This window comes from Danio rerio, chromosome 2, assembly GCF_052040795.2.
Source record: "Danio rerio strain M-AB ecotype USA chromosome 2, GRCz13ab, whole genome shotgun sequence".
Lineage (NCBI taxonomy): Eukaryota > Metazoa > Chordata > Actinopteri > Cypriniformes > Danionidae > Danio > Danio rerio.
In genome coordinates, this window is record NC_141022.1 from 47,800,806 (window position 1) to 47,823,730 (window position 22,925).

Below are 22,925 nucleotides of genomic sequence, written 5' to 3' on the forward strand. Positions count from 1 at the left end.
TTAAGGCAGGAAATATCCCTTAAAAACCAGTAAGTGTTGCATGTAGTCAAAAGGTACAGGTTTAAAACATACAAAATATTTTCTTATTATTTATTAATTTTCCTTCGGCGTTGTCCCTTATTTATCAGGGGTCGCCACAGTGAAATGAACCACCAATTATTTTGCATGTTTTACGCATAGAACATGCAAACTCCAGACAGAAAGGCCAAAAGACCCAGCCGGGACTCGAACCAGCAATCTTCTTGCTGTGAGGCAACCGTGTTAACCACTGAGCCACTGTGTCATCTATTTTCTTTTGTTTTAGGCAGAAAAAAAAAATCTAACTAGTTTGGAATAAGTCAAGGATGAGTAAATGCTTTTGGGTGAACGATCCCTTTAAGTAATGAATGTAAATTAAATCATATTTAAAAAAGTTGCAAATGTGATCTTTTTCTGTATTCAAACTGATTATCTGCATTTTAATTTGTTCCTCTCACCTTCCTCTTTCTTGTGGTGAGGACCTGAAACGGCTGGATTTGTTTCTTTTCTCTGTCCCAAGCCACTGCCTCTGAATCCAGAACACAGGACCGTACGCTCTCTTTCTTCACCTGCAAGCGAGACCGAGAAAAAAGGCAAGAACATTTATTAAATCTGCCATCAACCTGAATAAACTGGATCATCGACGCTGAGCACAGCCTCACCTCATCTCAGTCATAACATCTTAAAATTACTTGTTTATAAGGTCACCTGAGCTTTAAACAGTGCCACTTCACCTGCGCATTACACACCGAGACCCTCAGGCTGTGTGACATTTACAATTCAGAAGATGCTACAAGTGCATATTGAGCCTGTGAGAGCTGCCGCAGAATGTATGGAGGTTTTGTCAATGTTTGTAACACTCTCACACAATTAACCGCATTCACAGAGTCTGTGTATAATGGGACTGACATCTGAATTTAATAACAGGTTTGACTGAGTAGCCTGAATGCAATCTGTAGGAATAAATAGCAGAAAGTCAAACCACTCCATTCTCACAACAGCTGTAAATACAACCAGTAACCACAATGACAGGGTTTATTTACACCGAACAGGTATTTGCTTCTGAAAACGCAAGATGCTGCACTCAGAAATGAGTTTCAGCGTGTACACAGGAATCAGACAGTAACAATTTATACCTTTTAAGATGTTGTTTTAGGATTCTTTCCATAAATTTTAAGACCTCAGAACCACTTTAGGTTTCAACCGGTAACATTGGCAGCTTTTTTTTCAACTTGCAGTATATTTACTAAATACTGATTGTAAGAAAGGAATCCAAAGCTAAAACATTATTCAGATACTGAATAAAAATGCTAATCCAGCAGGTGGCGCCTATACAACTGCAGAAATCACGATGTTGCCTTGGTTACAAAGCAATGCCATGCCAAATCTAGCAGGGTTCTATTGATGTTCTAACTACACAGCATCCCAATAGGGTATATGCCGAAGCATGCTAATAGGACTTTTAATTTGCCAGTAACCTGGGTTAATCGCTTCCGGTGAATGGTATGCCAACGCAAAAACCGGCGCGTTTAAGGGCTGTTTTCTTTAAAAATCAGCGATCTCCACTAGCTGAGTGATATCCAATATAAAGTGGGTCTCAGATTGTACAAGAACCACTGCATTAAATTACATTTCCCCCCACCATGTCTTTATAATATGAGTATTTATTTTACCCCAGTATATTCAATGGAGCATCTGCGCTAGCCTGCCAATTCTGATGGGCGCGTTTGAGTAAGCGGCTTTTTGTCTCATTTTATGCTTAAGCAACTAAATGAATGCCAAAGTTTATTAAACCGAATGTATTTTAATGACATTACAACATCGATGCTGTTAAAAGGAACCGTATAAAATGAAAAAACTTCACAATAACAGGTCACCGAAAGTTTCAGTATGGGAAAAACACTAGCTCGGCATATACCCTATATTTAGAGTTTAAATTCAATCAAACTTTAGCATAGAGCTGTAAATTGTACAATAAAATTATATATAAAAATAAATTTATTTTAATATATATCAATTTTGTAAGCTGTTTGGACAGAACTATGTGTGTGTATAGTGTGTCCACTGTCATACTGGAGTGATATAAACCAAAAAAGTGTCTCTTTTTTTTTTTTTACGTTCCTTGAAATAGGACCCACATCTCAGTGATTTTGAGGCCCACTGCAACGAGACATGAGAGTGCGGTTTTCCCTGCCCACCGAATTGATTGACAGGCACCATGTTTCTAAAATAACGCGTTTAACATAACACGTTTACAGAACATTTTTTGTTGCAAACTGGGATTAAAATATTTGTTACAACTCTGTGATTTTTAACAAGTTTTATACAATTAAAATGCTTTTAAAACAGAGCATGTTTGTAACAATGACAGTAACACAGTGACACTATGTAATTCTTAACCGATATAATCACGTCCGCATGGTGTCAGTAAACGTGCATAAATGTGTGGGACTCATAGTTTCAGAAAGGCTTGAATAAACTCCACCACAAATACATGAAATAAACTTATTAGGTATTTTTGAATGAGCTGTATTTCAGCTTCATCCGAGTCTGTCTCTATCACTGACAGCTGTTTATCTGAATTAATGCAAGATGAGAAGCACACACGCACGTGGGAACAGTGGGCAGGCAGAATCAGCTCATTTAGATTTAAAGCCACAGGCTACAAAAATAGCTACAATGTATTCAGACACCAAAATGAGCAGATTGTGGAGGCTATACTTATGTGATGGGTATTTTTAGCTGAAACTTTAGACAAATTCTGGAGACACCAAAAGCATATCTTACATCTTGTAAAAGGAGTAAAATATGTGCCATTTAAATTTCATTACATTGCTTCATCAACTTCAAGACTCAGCGGACACCCTGAGTTTACAAAAACTCAATATTATGTATGCCATCTGATAACGACAATAACGATCCAATTAGAAATAGGCAAATAATGTTATGAAAAGCACTTGAAGATGCATCAAATAACTCAGGATGTCTGCACAATGCCACCATGAGCCTCTCCCCATGATATAATAGTAAATAAAACCGTTCTCTTGTCAACTTTCTACAATAATCCGAAGCTTGCAATGGTTGCCCCGCCTCAGAGCTCTTTTGGACCTGACAGTGATGAGCTGTGCTATGTGTAAAAGTTAAAAGATCTTTCAAGTTGACATGGAGTCTAAAAAACACAGCGCTCAAATGCACATAAAAATCCAAGATGCAAAGGAAACAGTTAAAAACATCTGCCAAGTGCATTTACATGGAAAAAAACTGAATAAAAGTAGCACAATAGAGAGGAGATGAAAAACGCATTCTGTGTGAATGGCCCCTAAGGCTGTTCATACTTGTAGTTTGGAACTTAGTTTGTTTGTTTAGTTTAGCTTTGCATAGTTTTTTAATCGAAATATAACAAAAAACTGCTCTTAAAGTGTATTTGCAACAGAATTTGTTGTGAGCTAAGCTGATACCACTTCTTCAGTTGAGAACTCACAAAAGCTTATAAAATGTGTATAGGAGTCAAAACATCACCCAGCACCTGGAATTTCTCTCTTTTATACTCTTATTCATCAAGCTGCAAAGAGAAGGAGTTCGATACTGTATTGAACTCTAATGGGCAACATCACAACTACTGCAGGAAAAAAAAAAAAAACATATGCTTGAAGATTCAGTCCTTTTAATGTTTGCATCATGTCTTGTTTTTAGTCTATTCCTTTTATATGTCCGTCAAACAATACCAGAGTTTGTTTGGAAGCTGACCAAGGCCTTGCTTTTGATCAAGTCCAAGGTCCTGCTGTGCAACAAGGTTTGAATTAAAGCATTTACAGTTGTTCAAATGAACCACACAAACAGAACAATCACACCAGAACATGATACGAACCAATTCTGTCAGGTGTGAAAACACTCTAATGGCCCATTTCACGGAGCAGTACAGTTTGGTGTGCATTTTCATGTTCACCTTCAATGGTCTAATGTACCACTTTTTTGGCACTCTTTCTTAGAATACCTAGAACAACAGAACATTACAATTAGAGTGGCACTGCCGCAATCTATTAGTTTAAAGAAAATTTGTCACCAGCACGAGCAACACAGAAAGCACTTATTAAATACACCGCCAAAACGCAACATTGTAATAATACATTACATCAATTATTTTTTCTTGGGACAAACAGCCACTTACAAAGCAGCTAGAACATGATCTGATGCATGTCCTCTATCCGCTTGTTAAGTGGTGATGTGTTGGTGACAAATGTAATACTGTTTCCGGGTCCAAGCCGCCACTCATTTGAGTTGAGAAATACTTCATTCATGATCACTTTTTATTCATATCACACATTAAAGTTAATTTTCTATAAAGTCAGTGTACTTTAGTAATCTCTGGGCTTGCTGCATCACAAATACAAACATAAACAATTTATAAGAATTAAAAAAAATGAACCACTTTTTGGCCATCGGATATTAGGCATGGACATATAAATTGTGAGCGTGATTTTCGAAAGTATTAAATCACTTTGTAAATGTTTATTATTACCATTTCACGAGTCTCCATTTAGTTGAATAGAGCCCTTGGATCTGGAAGACGGTTCGCGTGACATCACACTTAACAAGCGGATTGTTGTTTACGAGGTTATGCGCATGTCAAGTCTGTTGACCCTGGTCCCTGGGGCTGCACAATATATCATTTTAGCATCATTATTGCAATGTGCACATTCACAATAGTTGCATCACAGGATATGCAATGATATTAAAGTGGATCAGGAGCTACAGAACAGAACTGTGAAGCAACACGCTCCTAAAACAGCAAAATGTGTAAACACCCCCAACATGACACTTTTGAACACATTATAATAAAAATATCTGAACTGTGTGTTGAACTGAACCTAAACTGGCACACTCAGAGGAACCATAAAAATTAATATTAAATCATAAAAAAAGGGTAAACTATGTGCCCTTTAAATAACACACATTTAACTGACTATAAGAAATTTTGCAAGTACATCAACTTGTATACTAACCCTAACCCCAACAATTCAATTCAATTCACCTTTATTTGTGTAGCGCTATTACAATGTAGATTGTGTCAAAGCAGCTTGACATAGAAGATAATTGTAAATTGAAACAGTGTAGTTCAGTAACTTGTTATTTTTTTTCTATTGTGAATTAGTTGGCATGTAGCTGTAACATAAATTAAATTCAACAAAACGCATTGAAGGGACCATCAAAATAAAGTGATATTTCAAATAATGAACCTGAGCCAATGAGCCAATTTTATGGCATATATCAAGCCTACCATGCAAGTGCACTAGTAGTGGAAATGCAAGCTTGATCATAGTGACTGAAAAGAACCATGCTGTGCTGTACTAAACTACACCGCTCAGTGAAAACACAGTATAAAATAAACGTAGGAAATAAAGCTTGTTCATTCCAAAAACACCCACTGCTGTTATCATTGTGGTGCTCTGCTATTCTATCATAGTTAAAACTCTTTTAGAGGTATATTATCCTCACTGACAAAACAGGTAATTTGGCACTACAATTATATAATTTTAAACAATACAACTTTAATTAATTCAGAATGTTTTTTCCCCCCAGACTGATAAACGGATAGACACTGAGCCCATCAGAATCTCATCTAAAGAGGTTTTTTAAAACCATTTTAATAATTGTTTTAGGGTTTCTGGAACTCCGTTGTCAGGGAAACAAAGTTGTACAATAGGATATAATTTTACACAGGAAAGGATAGAAAGCAATTTTCACACTAAAGTCACCATGACACAAACTATTTCTGTACTGTGATTATTCTAGTAAAATGGGGAACTTTAACATGGGCCATAATGTAAAAGAAAGGTGAAAATTACATATTGCGTCAATCATCATCATGCTACAGATCACACTGCTGCCTGAGCTTCTATTAAACCAGAAAAATCTGTTAATCAAATATTCAACTTCACTCCAAATCAATTAAATTATGTCTAAATAAGCATTAGTTTGTTCGGTGCCAAAAGCCTAGTGGTTAGTGCATCACCACACAGCACCGAGGTGCTCGCCATACCTGCCAACACTCCCGTTTTCCCGGGAGACTCCCGTATTTCAGACCCATCTCCCATTTTGTTCTGTCTCCCAGAAAATAAAGTTTAAGTGGTATAATATGTATTAATTAGATTGTAAACCGTACCATTTTGAAGGAGTGCAGCGAGTGCACTATTCTGTGCTTCTGAATGGCTGTATTTAAAGTTCTGTCACATTTTGTCTGGTGCAAACAGCCAAATTGCTGTCATTTTGTTTGTCTGTGAGATATACGGTGCATCCGTAAAGCATTCATAGCACTTCACTTTTTCCATTTTTTTTATATTACAGCCTTATTTCAAAATGGATTAAATTCAATTTCCTCAATTCTATACTCAATACCCTATAAGGGCAATGTGAAAAAAGATATATATTTTTTTTAATTCTTGCAAATTAAAAAAAAAAAAACCTGAAAAATCACATGTACGCAAGTTTTCACAGTCTTTGCTCAATACTGTTGATGCACCTTTGGCAGCAATTAGCCTCAAGTTTCTTTGAATATGATGCCACAAGCTTGGCACACCTGTCTTTGGGAATTTTTGCCCAATCCTCTTTGCAGTACCTCTCAAGCTCTATCAGGTTAGATGGGAACCGACGGTGTGCAGCAATTTTCAAAGAGATGTTCTTCAGAGATGTTCAATAGGATTTAGGTCTGGGCTCTGGCTGGGCCACTCAAGGACATTCACCAAGTTGTTGTGGAGACACTCCATTGATATTTTGGCGGTGTGCTTTGGGTCATTGTCTTGCTGAAAGATGAACCGTCCCCCCAGCCTGAGGTCAAGAGCACTCTGTAGCAGGTTTTCATTCAGGATGTCTCTGTACATTGCTGCATTCATCTTTTCCTCTATCCTGACTAGTCTTCCAGTTTCTACTGCTGAAAAACATCCCCACACCATGACGCTGCGACCACCATGCTTCACTGTAGGAATGGTATTAGCCTGGTGATGAGCGGTGCCTGGTTTTCTCCAAACGTAACGCCTGGCATTTACTCCAAAGAGTTAAATTTTAGTCTCATCAGACCAGAGAATTTTGTTTTTTTTATGGTCTGAGAGTCCTTCAGATGACTTTTGGAAAATTCCAGGTGGGGAGTGGCTTCCATCTGGCTACCCTTCCATACAGGCCTGATTTGTGGATTGCAGCACAAATGGTTGTCCTTCAGTAAGGTTCACATACTCTACCCACAGAAGAACACTGGAGCTCAGACTGAGTTAACATCGGGTTATTGATCACCTACCTGACTAAGGCCCTTCTTCCCTGATCACTCAGCTTAAATGGCCGGTCAGCTCTAGGAAGAGTGCTGGTGGTTCCAAACATCTTCCACTTACGGATGATGGAGGCCACTGTGCTCAGTAGAACTTTCAGAGCAGCAGAAACTTTTCTGTAGCCTTCCCCAGCCTTTTGCCTTTTTCACATTGTCATTATGGGGTATTGTGTGTAGAATTTTGAGAAAATAAATGAATTTAATCCATTTTGGAATAAGGCTGTAACTTAAAAAAATGTGGAAAAAGTGAAGCTCTATGAATACTTTCCTGATGCACTGTATTGCGATATGAGCATAATTTCACAAGTGACTTATAACTCTATTTGAAAAGAATTCAGAATTTTACATTAATTGGGATAATTTAAAAAAGAATCATGCATAAAATATAAAAAAACAGCACAACTAAAGATGAATACAACAGAACAAAGATATAAAAAAAATTATCCATGTTTTATGGTTTTCTGTGAAATCTAACAGTATTCAGGTACAGAAATTCAATAATCGAATGTAAAATAACACTACAATCTTCATTGTATAAATAATTAAATGCGATTAATGTTTGTCAAAGCTTCAATCTTAATAGCTTCTTGGTTTACAATTGCTTGAAATCTTACACAATCATAAAGGTTGAGGGTGAGTAAATAATGAATAAATTTTCATTTCTGGGTAAACTATCCCTTTAACCGCTATGAACTTTTCTACATTTAGCATTTTAAAACACAACTGACAGCTGCTGAGTGAACATGTTCATTTCCTAAGAGACATCTTGTTCATGACTTGTTCAGACAGTTTTGATACTTGTACAATAATTTGATACTTGTACAATAATGAGATTTTGCATTGAATATCAGACAACTGAGAAAAGCGAATGGAAAAAAGTGAGATATTAAGGTGCTGAGATTGTATATGGGCACTGATAAGCAAAACAACAGCGTTTCCATTGATTTATCTGCGCGTGAGCTGGTGTCATTCATCAAATCTTTTCTTTGCTTTAGGGCTTGAATCCATTATTGCTTTCTTGTGAGAAGAACAGAGCAGTATGACAGAGGACAAATTTGAAAAAGAGAGAGAAAGAGACAGATATAAAGAGACTTGGGGAAAAAAATAAAGAAAAAGAGAGAGTCTGTGAGAAAGACTTTACACGGTGTCCTAACCAGGTGTGATCGCAACAATGTTAGTATCTGGAAAATGTGTCGCCAATTGCTTGGTTTTCTATTTTGGTCATATCATGTTGAGTTCCTTCACCCACTGTGAAATCTCATATGAGCAAAATCCCAAAACTGCTGCATATTCAACATCACATTCTGACTGGCTGTGGTTTTCTCTTAGTAAAGGCTGGTGTACACAATTTCTGCCTTTATTTACAAAACGATTATTAACGATTATGCTGGTTGTTAAATGCCAAAGCTGACAGTTTTCATAGATTATCAAGTTGTTTTACGACACAATATTTCATTTATTATGCATCTCATAACAATGAGTTGCAATGTTTCTATTTGTGAATGTATATAACTTTAATAGTATGTGATCCGTTTTTTCCTCTTAACTACTTAGGTCAGCAAGATGTTTAGCATATAAATGCAACATTAAACATAATTTGAGTTGGGGCTGAAAAATATATAATTTGAGTATCCATATCGCAATGTGTGTTTCTGCAATAGTCACAACGGAGGATTAGATTGTTTGTTAAATATTAAAAAATGAAGATATTATTAAACATTACTTTAAAATAAACGATGAGCATGTTATTTCTCTTTTGACTGTTCAATTTCTGTACTTGAATACGGTTACACTCCCCAGAAAAGCATGAAGCACTGTATTTAACTTTTATTATTGATCAGTCATATCTATAAATGCTTGTAATTACATTTTATGCAGATGCACTGCAGAGAAAAAGACTTGGTTATCTCAGTCAATCTAAAATTAACATTTTTTATTGAAATTATATTTGCATCACAATATATAATTGCAGCAAAAAAAAAATATCACAATGTCAGATTTTTCCAATATTGTGTCACCTAGGGCTGGACAATCTATCGTTTCAGCATAGACATGACATTCCAGCGTTACATGTGTTATGTTGGGCTTATTCAAACTTGACCTAATCTAATAGGTTCTAATAGTGTGAAAGACTTTCATTTGATTTAATCCAATTTAAACCATGTGGGTACAAAAAGTTCTAAAGTGTGCCACTTTAACAAAGATTAATTATTTATTACTTATACAATGAAGATTATACAGCGTTAATTTATTTTTGATTATTGCAATTCTGAACCTTAATGCTGTTAGACTTCACCTAAAACTATGAAGAGCTGTTTATTTGACTTTTATTTTTGTTGCATTGTTTTATCTGTGCTTTATTTTAATTGCTATATTTTTGGATAATTTTGTATGTTTATGCAGATGCACTGCTCTAAAATTATAAATACTTTCCAAATAGATTTACTCAAGTCATCTTGTGAATTTATATTCAAATTGCAATATATAAATCATAGAGAAACAAAATATCGCAGTCAGTTTTTTTCAATATCGAACAGTCCTAGTTTTTAATTTTCATATGCATTGGTTAAAATCTAATGCAAAGTGTACATCAACAAATGCTTTGATAATATACTCTTGATGAATGCTCTGCCATCACTTTAATGCTCTACCAGACTTTGACTGATGTCAACTAGTCATGCAGCATGAATCATGTGGGCACAACAACATAATAGTGTTTGACCATTCACGCAGAATTCGTTTTCCCATCCAATGTGCTACTTTTCCTTTGTTTTTTAATTGTAAACACCAATTTAAAAAAACATGCATGACTTTAAAGCTCTTTAAAAGAGACATGCACAAGCTGCGTTTTATAGACGCTGTGTCAAATGTAAAAGTATTTTAACTTTCAACAGAGTGGGAAAAGTACAGTCAGAGGTGGGAAATTCAGCAGTGAAGTTCAGCAGTACCACTTTCGCCCTCAATCCTTTCCAGTTAATCACGCATTAGTCTCATTTTTACCACGAGATGTGAATTTAACAAAAAAATAAATAAATGTTTTTAATCAGACACCCTAGTGTTTCGCGATTGCTGCATCCAACGCAAAATGAACAAAATGGCTAATTTTTGCAATTCTGCAAAATTCTTAATTTAATGCAAAATAATCGCAGAAAATGTAAATAATCTCATAAAACATCAAATTCCAAACTATATGATCAAACTATATTTATTTCAGTTTGCTTTTGTTTGTTTTACATGACTTATAGACGTTGCATACACAGCGCATGTGATGTATTTGAGTGTCTCAAAAAATGATGGCTCTTCTGAGCCCTCACAATCCTAGAAGTACATGGAATAGAAGGCTGGAAAGTTTTCAGGTTGTGCAGTAAGCAGACGCAAATGAAGCGCGAGTGATTAACATGTGAAGTCATAGTAAAGATAAGATAGACATCTTGTGACGAGAATTGGCCATTTTGTGCATTTGAAGAGCTTAAGACTGCAAAAGAAAGTTAGAGCAAACGAAGCAATGGAACAAACAGGTGAAGATGAGATTGATTCAAGGGTGATCGCCGCTGGACGTGACCGAATTGAAGGACATTATTTGTGCTTTACATGCATGACTGGTATTATGATGTGCGTCAAAATGATTTCATTTAACTCTTTTCCTGCAGGTAACTAGACAAAAAAAAGGGAAGCCCTAACGGATGTCCTGAGTGCGATACATTATATCAGACACACCTTGGAGTGAAATCTGAAAGAAAGATCGTGGATAAAAATAAGAATTATACAACCTTTCTTTGGCCTAATCCTTACCGTTTCAGATCTAAATAAAGAAGCTTTTGTGTCATTGTTTCAGATTGCACACCTAACATATGGTAAATATATATAATTTTTTACATTTATATATTTTTTAAAATCACAAAATTGTCCGCAAATTTCTGGGAATTAACACAACAAAAATCAGTAATTTTTAAAATCCCCCCCCAAAAAATTATGAAAAACTAAGGAGTCTTGTATATTTTTCCCTAATAAATAGCACATTGTGACATGTTGCAAAACATTTGCATCTTGTTGATCAATGTTGACTCTAACATAAATAACATAAAAGATCCAAAATAAATCTAAAGTCATTCAGCCCCACTACACAGTCACAGTTTACAATCTTCTGTAACTGGTGGCACTACCAATCTGACTGATAAGTGTGACCATTTGTGCATGAAAAACATAGCAAGCCAAACAGAACAAAACAGCAGAACTAATTTTAACAGTCCGTTTATCAGCTGGGGAAAAAAAACACAGAATGAGCTTGGAGCAATTGTGTGTCTTGATGATGCAACCATTATTAAAAAGCACTTTCAGAGTCAGTGAGAAGCATTTAAATTTGTAACATGCAATATGAATTCCTTAATTAAACTAATAAAATTTTCTTTTCGGGTTTTGTAAAATCACTACTTCATCTTGAACTTAGTTCAGAAAGCTATAATGGGGTTTATGCACACAGACTTTGAATTTTCAGCCAGTCAGCCCCAGAGCTTCCAGTGAATTGTCTATTACAAAAATGCAACATTTAAGAACTGATCTCTTTAAAAATCAGTGATCTTTACTGCCTGATACATATACAAAATGAAGTGGGTCCCAGGCAGGGCAAGAAGCACTGCATTAAATTCCATTTTCCCACACCATGTCTTTAAAATATGACAATTGATTTTAACCCCAGTATTTTCAATGGAGTTTCTGCACTAGCCTGCAGGTACTGAAGCTTCTAATGGTTACACGGTCTTTCATCTCGTTTTACACTTGAACAACTAAATGAACGCTTAAGTTTATTTAACTTATTGTATTTTAATTACATTACAACATCGATGCTCAAAAAGAACACATTAAGTCACATTAACAATACACTGAAAGTTTATCATTGTCCAAAAAAAAAAGCATAGGGCTGGGCAATGAAATCGATTTCAGTATTTTACCAAACACTAATGCTAATATTAATAAAAAAAGTTTGTTATGAAGTGCTTTAGTTTTATTAAAGGGGTGGTCCAGAATGTAATTTTAATGGCTTGGTTGTGTTAAGATGCAAAGCAATGTGTGCTCATGTTTCACTCGAAGGAAATCGCGTTATTTTTTCATATATCTCACTTTGATTTTACACAGCTACTCAGCTAATATGAAAACGACTGATATATTTCCTAGTTCCTCTGAAAGGCCCGCCCTCAAGTGACTCTGATTGGTCATCGTCATAATGTGCTGCAATTTGCGGATCGGCTCCACGTCACGCCCATACAAGCACGAGCGTTTTGTGTAAACAGTTAGTCAACAAGTGTCTGCAACGAGTGAAAATGAGATGTGGCTCCTTTAAGAGAGTGTTTGTGTGCCGTTGTGTGTGTGTTTATACTGTGAACTACCTGTAACAAGAGAAGCGCATGTGCGCGGGACCAATGTTTATTTTTCTTTTTTTCTCATGCTCAGATTAAGTTATTTTCTGTGGTGACGCTGGTGACAGAATAAAGCACAAGATGTGGGATGAGACCTGTGTGAGCCTTGATTGATTTTTTTTGCTGCTACACTCCAGATAAGAGAGCATTGCTGTATTTTTTTAACTCAATGCGTTACAGGACTTCTTTTACACATATCCGGAATATGCCTTTGTAAGTAACATGAATCGTTTACATATCTTTTGCGACTTCATTGTCTGAGATGTAAAACGTATGGAAAAGCTGTCGACAGAGAAACTGCCGTCACACACAGAGAGACGCACGTGGTGTGCGTGTATGTGTGTGTTTACAGTAGGGTTGTAACGGTATGAATTTTTCACGGTATGATAATCGTCTAAAACAATACCACGGTTTGACGGTTTCGCGGTATACGGTATGTTACAAATGTTACAAAATAATAGAACAGTGAAGCAAATTTGACTTTTTCCAAATAATATATTTTTAGTTACTATAAACAACACCACTTACAATGAACAAATAAAAATAAGAAAATAATAAATAATGTGTCAAAATCCAAATAAAGTCCAAATAAACATGGTACAAATCCTCAGTAAAAAAATAGATATAAATATTTACTATACTATAAATAGTTACATAACGAAACTAGATTCAATATGGAACATCCTTAGGTTTTATGTGCCAGCATGGATATGGTTGTCTGTGGATTTGGATGTGGTTGTATGCAATGCAGACAAACAGCTGCACCTTCATTTGTGTCTTTTGAAAACAGCAAGATCAGCAGTTCGTCTTTGCTGTGTCACTGTTTTGTCATGTTTCTGTGCTGCTGTGCATGCAAAAGTACTTAGTATGGGAATTATTTCATGCAAAACTTTTTTTTTTTGCGTTTTATTTAGCCGCGCATAAATGTATGCCTATCTCTCATTCCGTGTTGTTCAAAAAGCTTGGTCCACAAACAAAAGCGAAACCTATGCTTATTGGTTGTGATATAGCGAGTTTGAACCAATCTGGGCATGGAGGAGGGACAATGCATCAATGTATCATGTCTGATTTGTCCGGAGACACAGTGACGAGCGTTTCTTTGTCAAATCAGCGTTGTCAAATGTTGATGACGTAACCGCACTGATTCCGGAGCCTCTGAAAGTCCGCGAATGTTATGTGATACAGCACTGGAAAGCTGAGATTCTCTTCTTTATGCCAATCTTTGAATTGTATGAATCGGATCAGCGGATCAAAAGTTATTAAAACACTTAAGAGCAATACTTATTTTTAGCCGCGGGCGGCTGTCTCGGTCTTTAAGGGTTAAAACCGTTGATATGCAATTGTTCATGGTATGATAATCGTGCACGTTCAAATCGTGGTAAACCGTCATACCGGTATATTGTTACAACCCTAGTTTACAGTTAAAAAACATCTGAACTTTTCCGAATGCCACGAGCCCACCGCGATTCATGTACATAGAACTAACCAATTTGCTTCCCACTTTGTATGGAATATACACATTTCAGTAATAATGGTAGACTAATCACCTCAGACCAACACGGTGCATCCAAACACTGCAGTGCTTTTTACTTTTTTCCATAAACTTGCATCGGTGCTGCAACAATGAGTTGTCTTTTTGTCATCCTCTGAGAAAATGGTGGATGGTCGACTAGTTACAAGAGACGCCAGGGGAGTGCAAGCACAAAGCCTATTGTAAATAGTGAAGGAAACCACGCATTTCACTTGACACTTCAGGTCAGAACAACAACACGTCTGAAAATGAGTTTTCAGCAGTTAGGAGATTGTAAAAAAAAATGTAAATCACCAGAGTGGCTTTTTGGATTCTTTTCTTGTGCATCCCTGCCACTAGCACCCATTCTGAAAGATTTTTTTAGCATAGTGCTAATGTAGTCTTTAAACTTCACAATTTTTAATGTTCAGTATGTTTTTGAATAATGATGGTTAGTTTCTTTACTTAAAAACTCAGATTTGATTATCAAAATTTGTGTTGTTAACAGAGTTTAAGGTTTAATTAATCATTATTGACACCTTACAGATGTTGACAGATGTTGATCTACCTTCAGTGTTTACGCTTTACAATTGCACAAAATTTGTAACATTTTATCTATCAAGTTTAAGAGTCTCTTTAACATGTTTATTTTATTATAAAGAGATCAGATATTTTGTTTAAATATTTTTTTTGACTCTTAAAACTATTTGGCTGAGTAATGTTGGTAAATGAAAATAAAGTGGTTAAATAACATACAAAATATCCTTATTTTCCTAAATGTATCATAAAAAAATATTCAATAATAATCAATATGGAAAGATATGAAACATGATATTGTGATAATTAGCTGTGCATTTACCCCGTTGCTACAGTTTTCTTTTAGGTTTTTTCCAAAACTTTTATATAATACATAAACATGACTAAAACAATCATTCTGCCAGAACCTCTAAGGCTAAGGTTTCATTGCGAAAGCAATTAACTGGGCTTCAGTGAGTATGTCACACTGAGGCTTAGGCGGTCCAAGACTGCCAATTTTGCCCTATGATGGAATCTTTTATTATCCCAGAAATTACACAGTAAAATTGTGGCAAAAATGGCACAGCATGTGCCCTGCATTAGACACAGAGACCAGCTTGTGCATCCATCAGAAATCTATTTCTATCCCTCTGCTTTGCATTTGCATTACCTGTGGGATTCGTGAGATAATATCAGGGTATTTGCTCGTGTTGTCCTCTTGGTTTCTGCTGAAAATGCGCACCTCTCCGTTCTCAAGAATATGGATCTGTTAAATGCAAAGAAAAAACAATTAGTTCAATCAATGGTATTGCTATGGAAACAAAAAAGGTCACTTTTAGGACTGAGGCTCCACCTTGTGGAATAAGATTAAAATAGCACACCTGGGCTCTCTCTCCATCATATTTGTACTCGCAGGTGAAGGAGGCTTCATCGAAACGTTTCATTACCTCACCAACCCCTTTAGTCGGATGAGCCAACATGGGTCGCAGAGGAACCCCTTTAAAACATAATACAGTTTAGTCCATTTCTAAAATTAAATTTTCATTTAGTAGTAGTAGAACTGAGCAAGCTACGAATGGTCAGTACCTGGAGTGAGCTTGCAGTGATTGGGCAGTTCATCAATCCCCTCCTTCAGCAATACAGGAATGATTGCATCATAATTTGGCATCTCACTAATATGAGAGAAAGCACAGAAAACATTATTTGCATGCATTGAGGTGATTTAAAGCAACTGCAACACCTGTCCAATTTGTTAAAATCAGGCTTCCTGCAGGGTACAAATTATGCTAATACTCATTAAAAAAGCACTTGTTATGCAGGGGACACCTGTAGTCGTAATTGAAATATTGTTTGTAGTGTACAGATAATTATCCCTCACAGCAGCGGTTGGTGTTTGACAATCAGGTTGTGCTCTCGACTGCGTATATTTACCTAACGCTAGCCAACCTGGCTGGACATTTAAATAAAAAATTTTTAAAAATCTATTTTTAGCCTTTCAACAATAATCAGTGTTAAAATCTAAATACGGATAGCTTTCCTCAATGCATGATGAAATTTTTACATAAGAACATTCGAGCAACACAAACATTTTCACAGTAATGAATCAGCCTTGCAAAATATATTGCTAATGAGCTCAAAAGCAAAGACCCTATTAAATATCTTACCAACTGCAAACCAAGGAGTGTCAAACCAATCAACTGAGCTACTTTTACGAAACATAATTAGCTAAATAAAAAGAAAACTATAACCGCAGACATGTTAATAAGTCTTATTAAATATATCTCATTGTACTGACAAGTGTTTACTTCCAGTGTCAGAAATATATAAAAAATATCATGATTTATTCTGTCTCTTAACATATTTTTGTATAGTCAGAGCACACTTTAAAATGAATGAAACGCATGACCCTGCACGATTATGTATCAATGTAAGTAATGAGATACACACACATACACTACAGCCAATTTAATTTATTCAGTTCACCTATGTCACCGCATGTCTTTGACCGTGGGGGAAACCGGAGCACCCGGAGGAAACCCACAGCAACATGGGGAGAACATGCAAACTCACACAGAAATGCCAACTGACCCAGTGGGGACTTGAACCAGCAACCTTCTTGCTGTGAGACAACAGTGCATACCATATCTTTTATTTATCATTACTTCACTTTCTTCAGAAATTCCTAATGTTATTATTGGTACTCCATCTTCAATAATGCTGTTTATTTTTATCAATGTTTGAAGTTTTCTCTGCTTCATATTCTTGTGGACACGGTTACATTTAACTCGTTTAGAATTCTTGACGATTAGAAAGAGCTCAAAATGACTGAAGCACTTGAAACAAAATGCTTTCAAACATTATAAATGCCTTTGATGTCACTTTTGATAAATGTAATGTGTCCTTGCAGCAAATAAGCCTAATAGAAGGAATTTTGGAAAGAACATGCATAATATATTCAAAATTACAGTGGGGGAAATGAGTATTGAGCATATGAGTATTTTTTTCAAAAAAAAAAAAAAAAAAAACATTTCTAAAGGTGTCGTTGACTAAAACAAATCCATATATGCAAAAAAAAATTAATCTAATTAGTTTACAAATCAATTTGTGTAATAAAATGAAATGACACAGGAAAAAATATTGAACACAAAGAAAGGGAGGTGTAGTAAGGCAGTGATAGCCCAGACAGAAACTGAAATCTCCCAGTAGTTATTCAGCAACCCTCAGCCCTTCGTCATTGTAAATTAATATTAGCTGCTTCAATCCAACATCCACATTAACAGGATGATGTTGAAGATGAAACAGAGTAGACATTTCAGCAAGACGATGATCCAAAACACAGCCAAGGAAACTCTTAAATGCTTTCAGAGAAAGAAAATCAAGCTGTAGAATGGCCCAGCCAATCACCTGACTTAAAAACCAATATAAAATAAAAATTAAAGATCAGATTTGATAGACGAGACCCACAGAACCATTAGAATTTTTCCACTCTGTTGAAGCAATTCATGTGACTTCATTCTCCATATGAGAGAGGACTTCAAGCTGCCATCACTAAAAATGCCTTTTATATAAAGTATAGGCAAATTACTGGTTTGTAAACATTCAGGATGCGCACACATCGAGATTGCAGGAAAAAAAAAACAGGAGTGCTAGCATTTCCAATGAGGGAATGACATCCAATGCACTACAGAGTTTGTTGTTGTATTAGAGATAAGTTATATTGATTACATATTATATGCATTACTCAGATATTGCTTTCAGCGCATTATAACAGCTTGTCACCCAGTGATCAGCACAGTTCTGTGTGGTCATGTGCAAGAAATAATGTTCCATGATTACCAGATTAAAAACTTTGTAGTGCTAGAAACCAAGGTTCTGCTTAGCCAAAGACAATGAAAAAGACGCAACTGTACAAGGCCTGGGTAATCATCAACAAGCAAAACAACTGCATTCTGACAGCGAACTGCACCTGTATGGCAGGGTATGTGAACTAACTTTTTTACATTTCATTCTAAGCATTTAGTGTCTGCAGTTTAATTAAAAATATCTAAGTGTTTTTGCTGAAATCATTGCTGCAATCAAAAACAAGTAATGTATATGATTCAGCATAGCATGATCTTACCTGATATAAAATGAGAACTGCAGTCAAGCATTTTTAATTAGGTCCTCACTCCATTCAGCTCTTCTGATGGCTGTTGGCCAAAGACGTCTGCGGTCGGCATTAAAAGCAGTGTGGTGTACGGTAAAACTTAAGTTTTCTATTTTTGCACTTTCTATTTTGGCATCCTACCACACAACATGGCATGTTTGCCATTGCAACTACTATGCGCAGTTGAACCTGTGTGATGTAGGTTGGTAATTTCCCTGTTAAATACATCTCAGTAGTTCATAATTCCTCTGTGTCATTTCATCATTACACATACTTTTTTTTGTTTTGTTTTATTTTTATGTTTGTACTGTTTGGGTTTTACCAAAATCTGGTTCAATTCCACATCAACAGCTCATTTAGAATATTTTCCCCAGGAAAAAAAAAAGTGTTCAATACTTTTCTTCCACTGTATATCTGTTTACACTCACCAATATGTCTGTTTCAGGATTAGTGCTTTCTCCTCTAGGAATACTCTCCTGTTTTCTGTACTCATTCCTTTTCCTGCATCCAACACAGCTGGTGGGAACTCTGAATAAACACAAGGAAAACATATTAGCACTGCTGAACTAAACGAACACCTAATTAATATTAACACGTTTAAGTGTTATTCATTTTTATTCATCACGGCAGAGAGTAATCTAATTGCAAATGCTGAATGCCTGGAGGTTCTGTCAATGTTGTGATTATGATGCGTGTTAATGCCAGTTTCATTAGGATCGTTTTAAACCTTGGCCTGGAGGCGTCAGACACACAGCCTGACTGAGAGCTGCAAGAACACTCTGCTCAGCCAATCCGATCCGCAACTTCCCCGCCAACGACCTGTCAATCACAAGGCCAACCAATCAAATTAACACATTGCTTTTTAGCATTAATATTCATATAAATCTGCCGCTGTACAGCAGCATAATCAAGGCCAGAAGCACATCATTTAGATTTAGTAAAAATGAATAAAATAAACTGTCATCCATAAATTATATTCTGTATTTTTCAGAATGGACTCAACATTTCTGCATGGCTGATCATATGAGAAATGTCAAATGTTCTAAGTGAGAGGTGAAATGTCGCACCGCACAATGTATCGGGCCTCAGAAAACCGACACGCCACAAAAAGGCCTTTAATAATGTCAATCTTCTTATTCATTGCCTGAAAGAGAAAAAAAAATATTATTAAAATGAATATTTTTTTATTGAGAACATCAATTACAACAATAAAAATTAAAACCGCTCAAATGCTATTTTTTCATTAGATTAGTATGAGTTTATAGGGGTTTGAGTGATATGTTAATACTTGCTTTATGATGACAATAGTTTTATTTGTATAGCTTGAGAATGTACTAGGGACCTTATCAGAAAATACATTCGTTTACAAACTTATTTGTTGTGATTTGAAGCTGCAGTATGCAAGTTTGACACCCAGTGGTTGAACAAGGTATTGCACTGCTGGATCAAAACTAATTTTCACTCTGCACCTCCCCTAACAGGTCCATGCAAGTGCAGGTTGCCAGATTGATGCGAGTGTAACTATCGAGTCTAAAGGCGGATTTGAACTGTTTTCTAACTAGAAGCAATGGCCAAAATTAAATATATTAAATATTAAATAATATATATTAAAAAGTTTTTTTGTCCCAACCAATACCTGAAATTTTGAAAAAAAAAGATTCCATTTCTCACATATAACCAACAGGATAAATGACAATGATCACCTCAGGTACACCTCGTGCTTTATTCAGTGTTAATGGCTAAAAACAGGAGTTTGAATCCCATTTTACGTGACATTTAATGCCATATACTGAAAGCAGCAGAAGATAGTTTACTATAAAATAAACCGTTTGAAATTGATCATTAGAACTGTAAAACAATGCAAGCCAACACATATGAGTGATTTAGCATTCACATTTAATAATATTAAGAGGTTTAATATGTATTAAATAGATTATAAAATCTTACCACTTCGTGAGTGACTGACTATTCTGTGCTTCTTAATGGCTGCATTTAAATTTCTTTTGCATTTTGTCTGGTGCAAACAGCCAGATTGTTCATCACTGCAAATCTAGTCATGAAGTGTGTTGTTAGGACACGGGGTTACAATGTAACCTGCTCACCTAATGTTTACGTTTGTAATATTTAAATTATTGGATAAACAATCACCACCTCATGTGGAAGTCTGAATCTCCCTCTCATTTCAGGGCTGTTACTGTCCACCAGAGGTCGCATTTTCGGTCAGAGACACATGCTTTGAGAGTCTTCCTGACTGAATGAATGAAATACGCGGTTTTCCAACAGAGCAGCCTAGGGTGCTGAAATATAACTGGCTAAAGTGGCATTGGGTGGGTTAAAAAAAACAAACAAAGAAAGCATTCTGCCGCGTAACTCAATTTTTTTAAGCAGAAAAACTGACTTATGCTCTAAACATTTTTGTTTATCTGAAAAAACAGCTTGTTTCTTAAACATCTCCAAACATATTATGGTTTTTGTACGCTCAAGAAAATCACCTTTTTTGTGACACTTTAAGTAACACTTAATTCACACTATTAACTACAAGCGTATTACCTGCTTATTATTTATAATTAAGATATTAACTGTTTATTAGTACTTATAAAGTATGATGATATTCTACATCCCTAATCCTACCAAATACCTAAACCCAACAACTACTTTATAAACTATTAATAAGCTACTAACTTGTAGTTTATTGGTTCTGTACAATAAAATAAAGTGCTCATTTATTTATTTATTATAATTTTTTTTTTTACACATTTAAGAGTTTCATGTACATTTACGCCATACTATTCTCTCTTGCACTCACCGAGTTTCCACTCATGTGAGCAATCTCCTTCAGTTTGTTGAAAACACCCCCTGCTGTCAGATTAGCCGGTGCAAACATCATTCTCTGGTTACTGCGGGAACTTTCAGCAACCAATCCCAGGTCTCCTTTCTCCTGAGCCTCCGCCTTGATTTTGTCTAGTTGTCGCCCTGGTAAAAGAAGTCACAAGTACAGGAGTCAGACAAGGAGATAATGAGTAACAATGGACCCTTTTTACGTTTCCGGGTTTCTCAGCAGTGGAAGTCATCATAGTTGTGTGAACTTAAAGAGTGCAGTGAAGGGAGAGTTCAAATACTTTTTTTAAAATCCTATTTGCTGAAGTAATTAAAGAAAAACTCCACGATGGTGTTATGAGACAGCAGGCAGAGGAGATAACAATGTCAAATTTACAGTCCTGCCCCCAAACACTCTGCATTTCAAATGCCTTGCACAATTGGTACTTTGTTTTTTGTAATTTGATGCAAGGATGATATAATACACATAAATATGAACACATTTTTAAAGAGCTACTATTATCAGTTTTTGAAAACTAACTTTCATGTAGTGTGCAATACAGCTCTAAGTAAATGAAAACATCCAGCTGATGTTTAAATCTGAAACTGCACCTTGTTTAAAAATATAGATTTTTAATAAAAGATTTGACTCAGAGTTGTTTAAATGATTCCTTGTTCGTCCAGATGGGTTGCCTGTTCACGTCAATGTTGACACAAGACAAATACGTTCTGTGCCAGATCCGGTAAAACATGAACGCGCCTTTCTCTTCAAACGCTAGCAGAGTGCGGGTGTGTTTTGAACTGATCATGACAAGAGGAGTGAAAGTTCTGGTGATTAACACAATAATCTACCCTGCAATGGGGGAATCGTTGGCTGTTTGTTAAAGGAAGGATCAGAAAAGACTATTAATAAATGGGACTTTGTAAGAGCTTGACAGGAACAGTACACAGTTCATGGATCAGTTTCTTCCTCCATTTCACAAGTTTAAGTAACTTAAGTGTGATTAAATAAGTTGCCTCCTTGTTTTCTCTACTAGCAAATTATGTATTTAATTGTTTTGTTACTTGTAATCGCTCCACGTGGCTTGTACCGTATCTGGTTAACTCTTTATATTCACATATTGTGTCTAAAGCCACAATGAAAATGCGACACGTGACGCTTTGTTTACAGACTCAAATGTGTTTGTGAGCTTGTGATCCTCTACTGTTTATTGCTGCTATGGCCACTAACAGCTGTTCTACACATGTGCGGTCAAGTTCCAAATTAGTTCAGCTTTTGCCACTGTGTGAATTAATACAGAATGTGTGTCACTGTTTTTACTTATGGTTAAGAATAGAGCATTATGCTGGTGTTAAACTGCATTGCTTTAATGCACTCCTTCATTGGGCTCACACATACACTCTGCACTTTGACTACTTCAACAATGTTAATAATCCATAGTGGATGTTTCTCTCTGTTTTACGCTAAACGCAGTCGACAAATCACAACAGACTGGGTTATCAGATCAATCAGCGCAGATTAGCATCGTGCTAAGGAGGGGTTTGGGAACAAAAGAATCTCTGAATGAATCATATGTGAGTCGTTGGGATAATTAGGTAAAAATAAATGCACATTATAAGACAATGAAAATGTTTTTTGACCTTGCATGCATATCAGTCTGTTGTTGGAGACCCCCAAAACCAAAATAT

General features: G+C 35.9%; 1 protein-coding gene across 1 annotated transcript in view; it reads right to left on the reverse strand.

Moving 5' to 3' along the window:
• Nucleotides 1–22,925, reverse strand: part of lig1 (ligase I, DNA, ATP-dependent) — a 42,658-nt gene that overhangs the window by 10,654 nt on the left and 9,079 nt on the right. Inside the window, exons 12-19 of the mRNA NM_001126388.1 lie at nt 21,226–21,392; nt 19,487–19,563; nt 19,147–19,238; nt 18,848–18,947; nt 15,860–15,945; nt 15,655–15,770; nt 15,444–15,539; nt 477–587 (exon numbers count right to left, since the gene is read on the reverse strand). Coding sequence (NP_001119860.1) covers nt 477–587; nt 15,444–15,539; nt 15,655–15,770; nt 15,860–15,945; nt 18,848–18,947; nt 19,147–19,238; nt 19,487–19,563; nt 21,226–21,392 — 845 coding nt within the window. The remainder of the gene's footprint in view (nt 1–476; nt 588–15,443; nt 15,540–15,654; nt 15,771–15,859; nt 15,946–18,847; nt 18,948–19,146; nt 19,239–19,486; nt 19,564–21,225; nt 21,393–22,925) is intronic.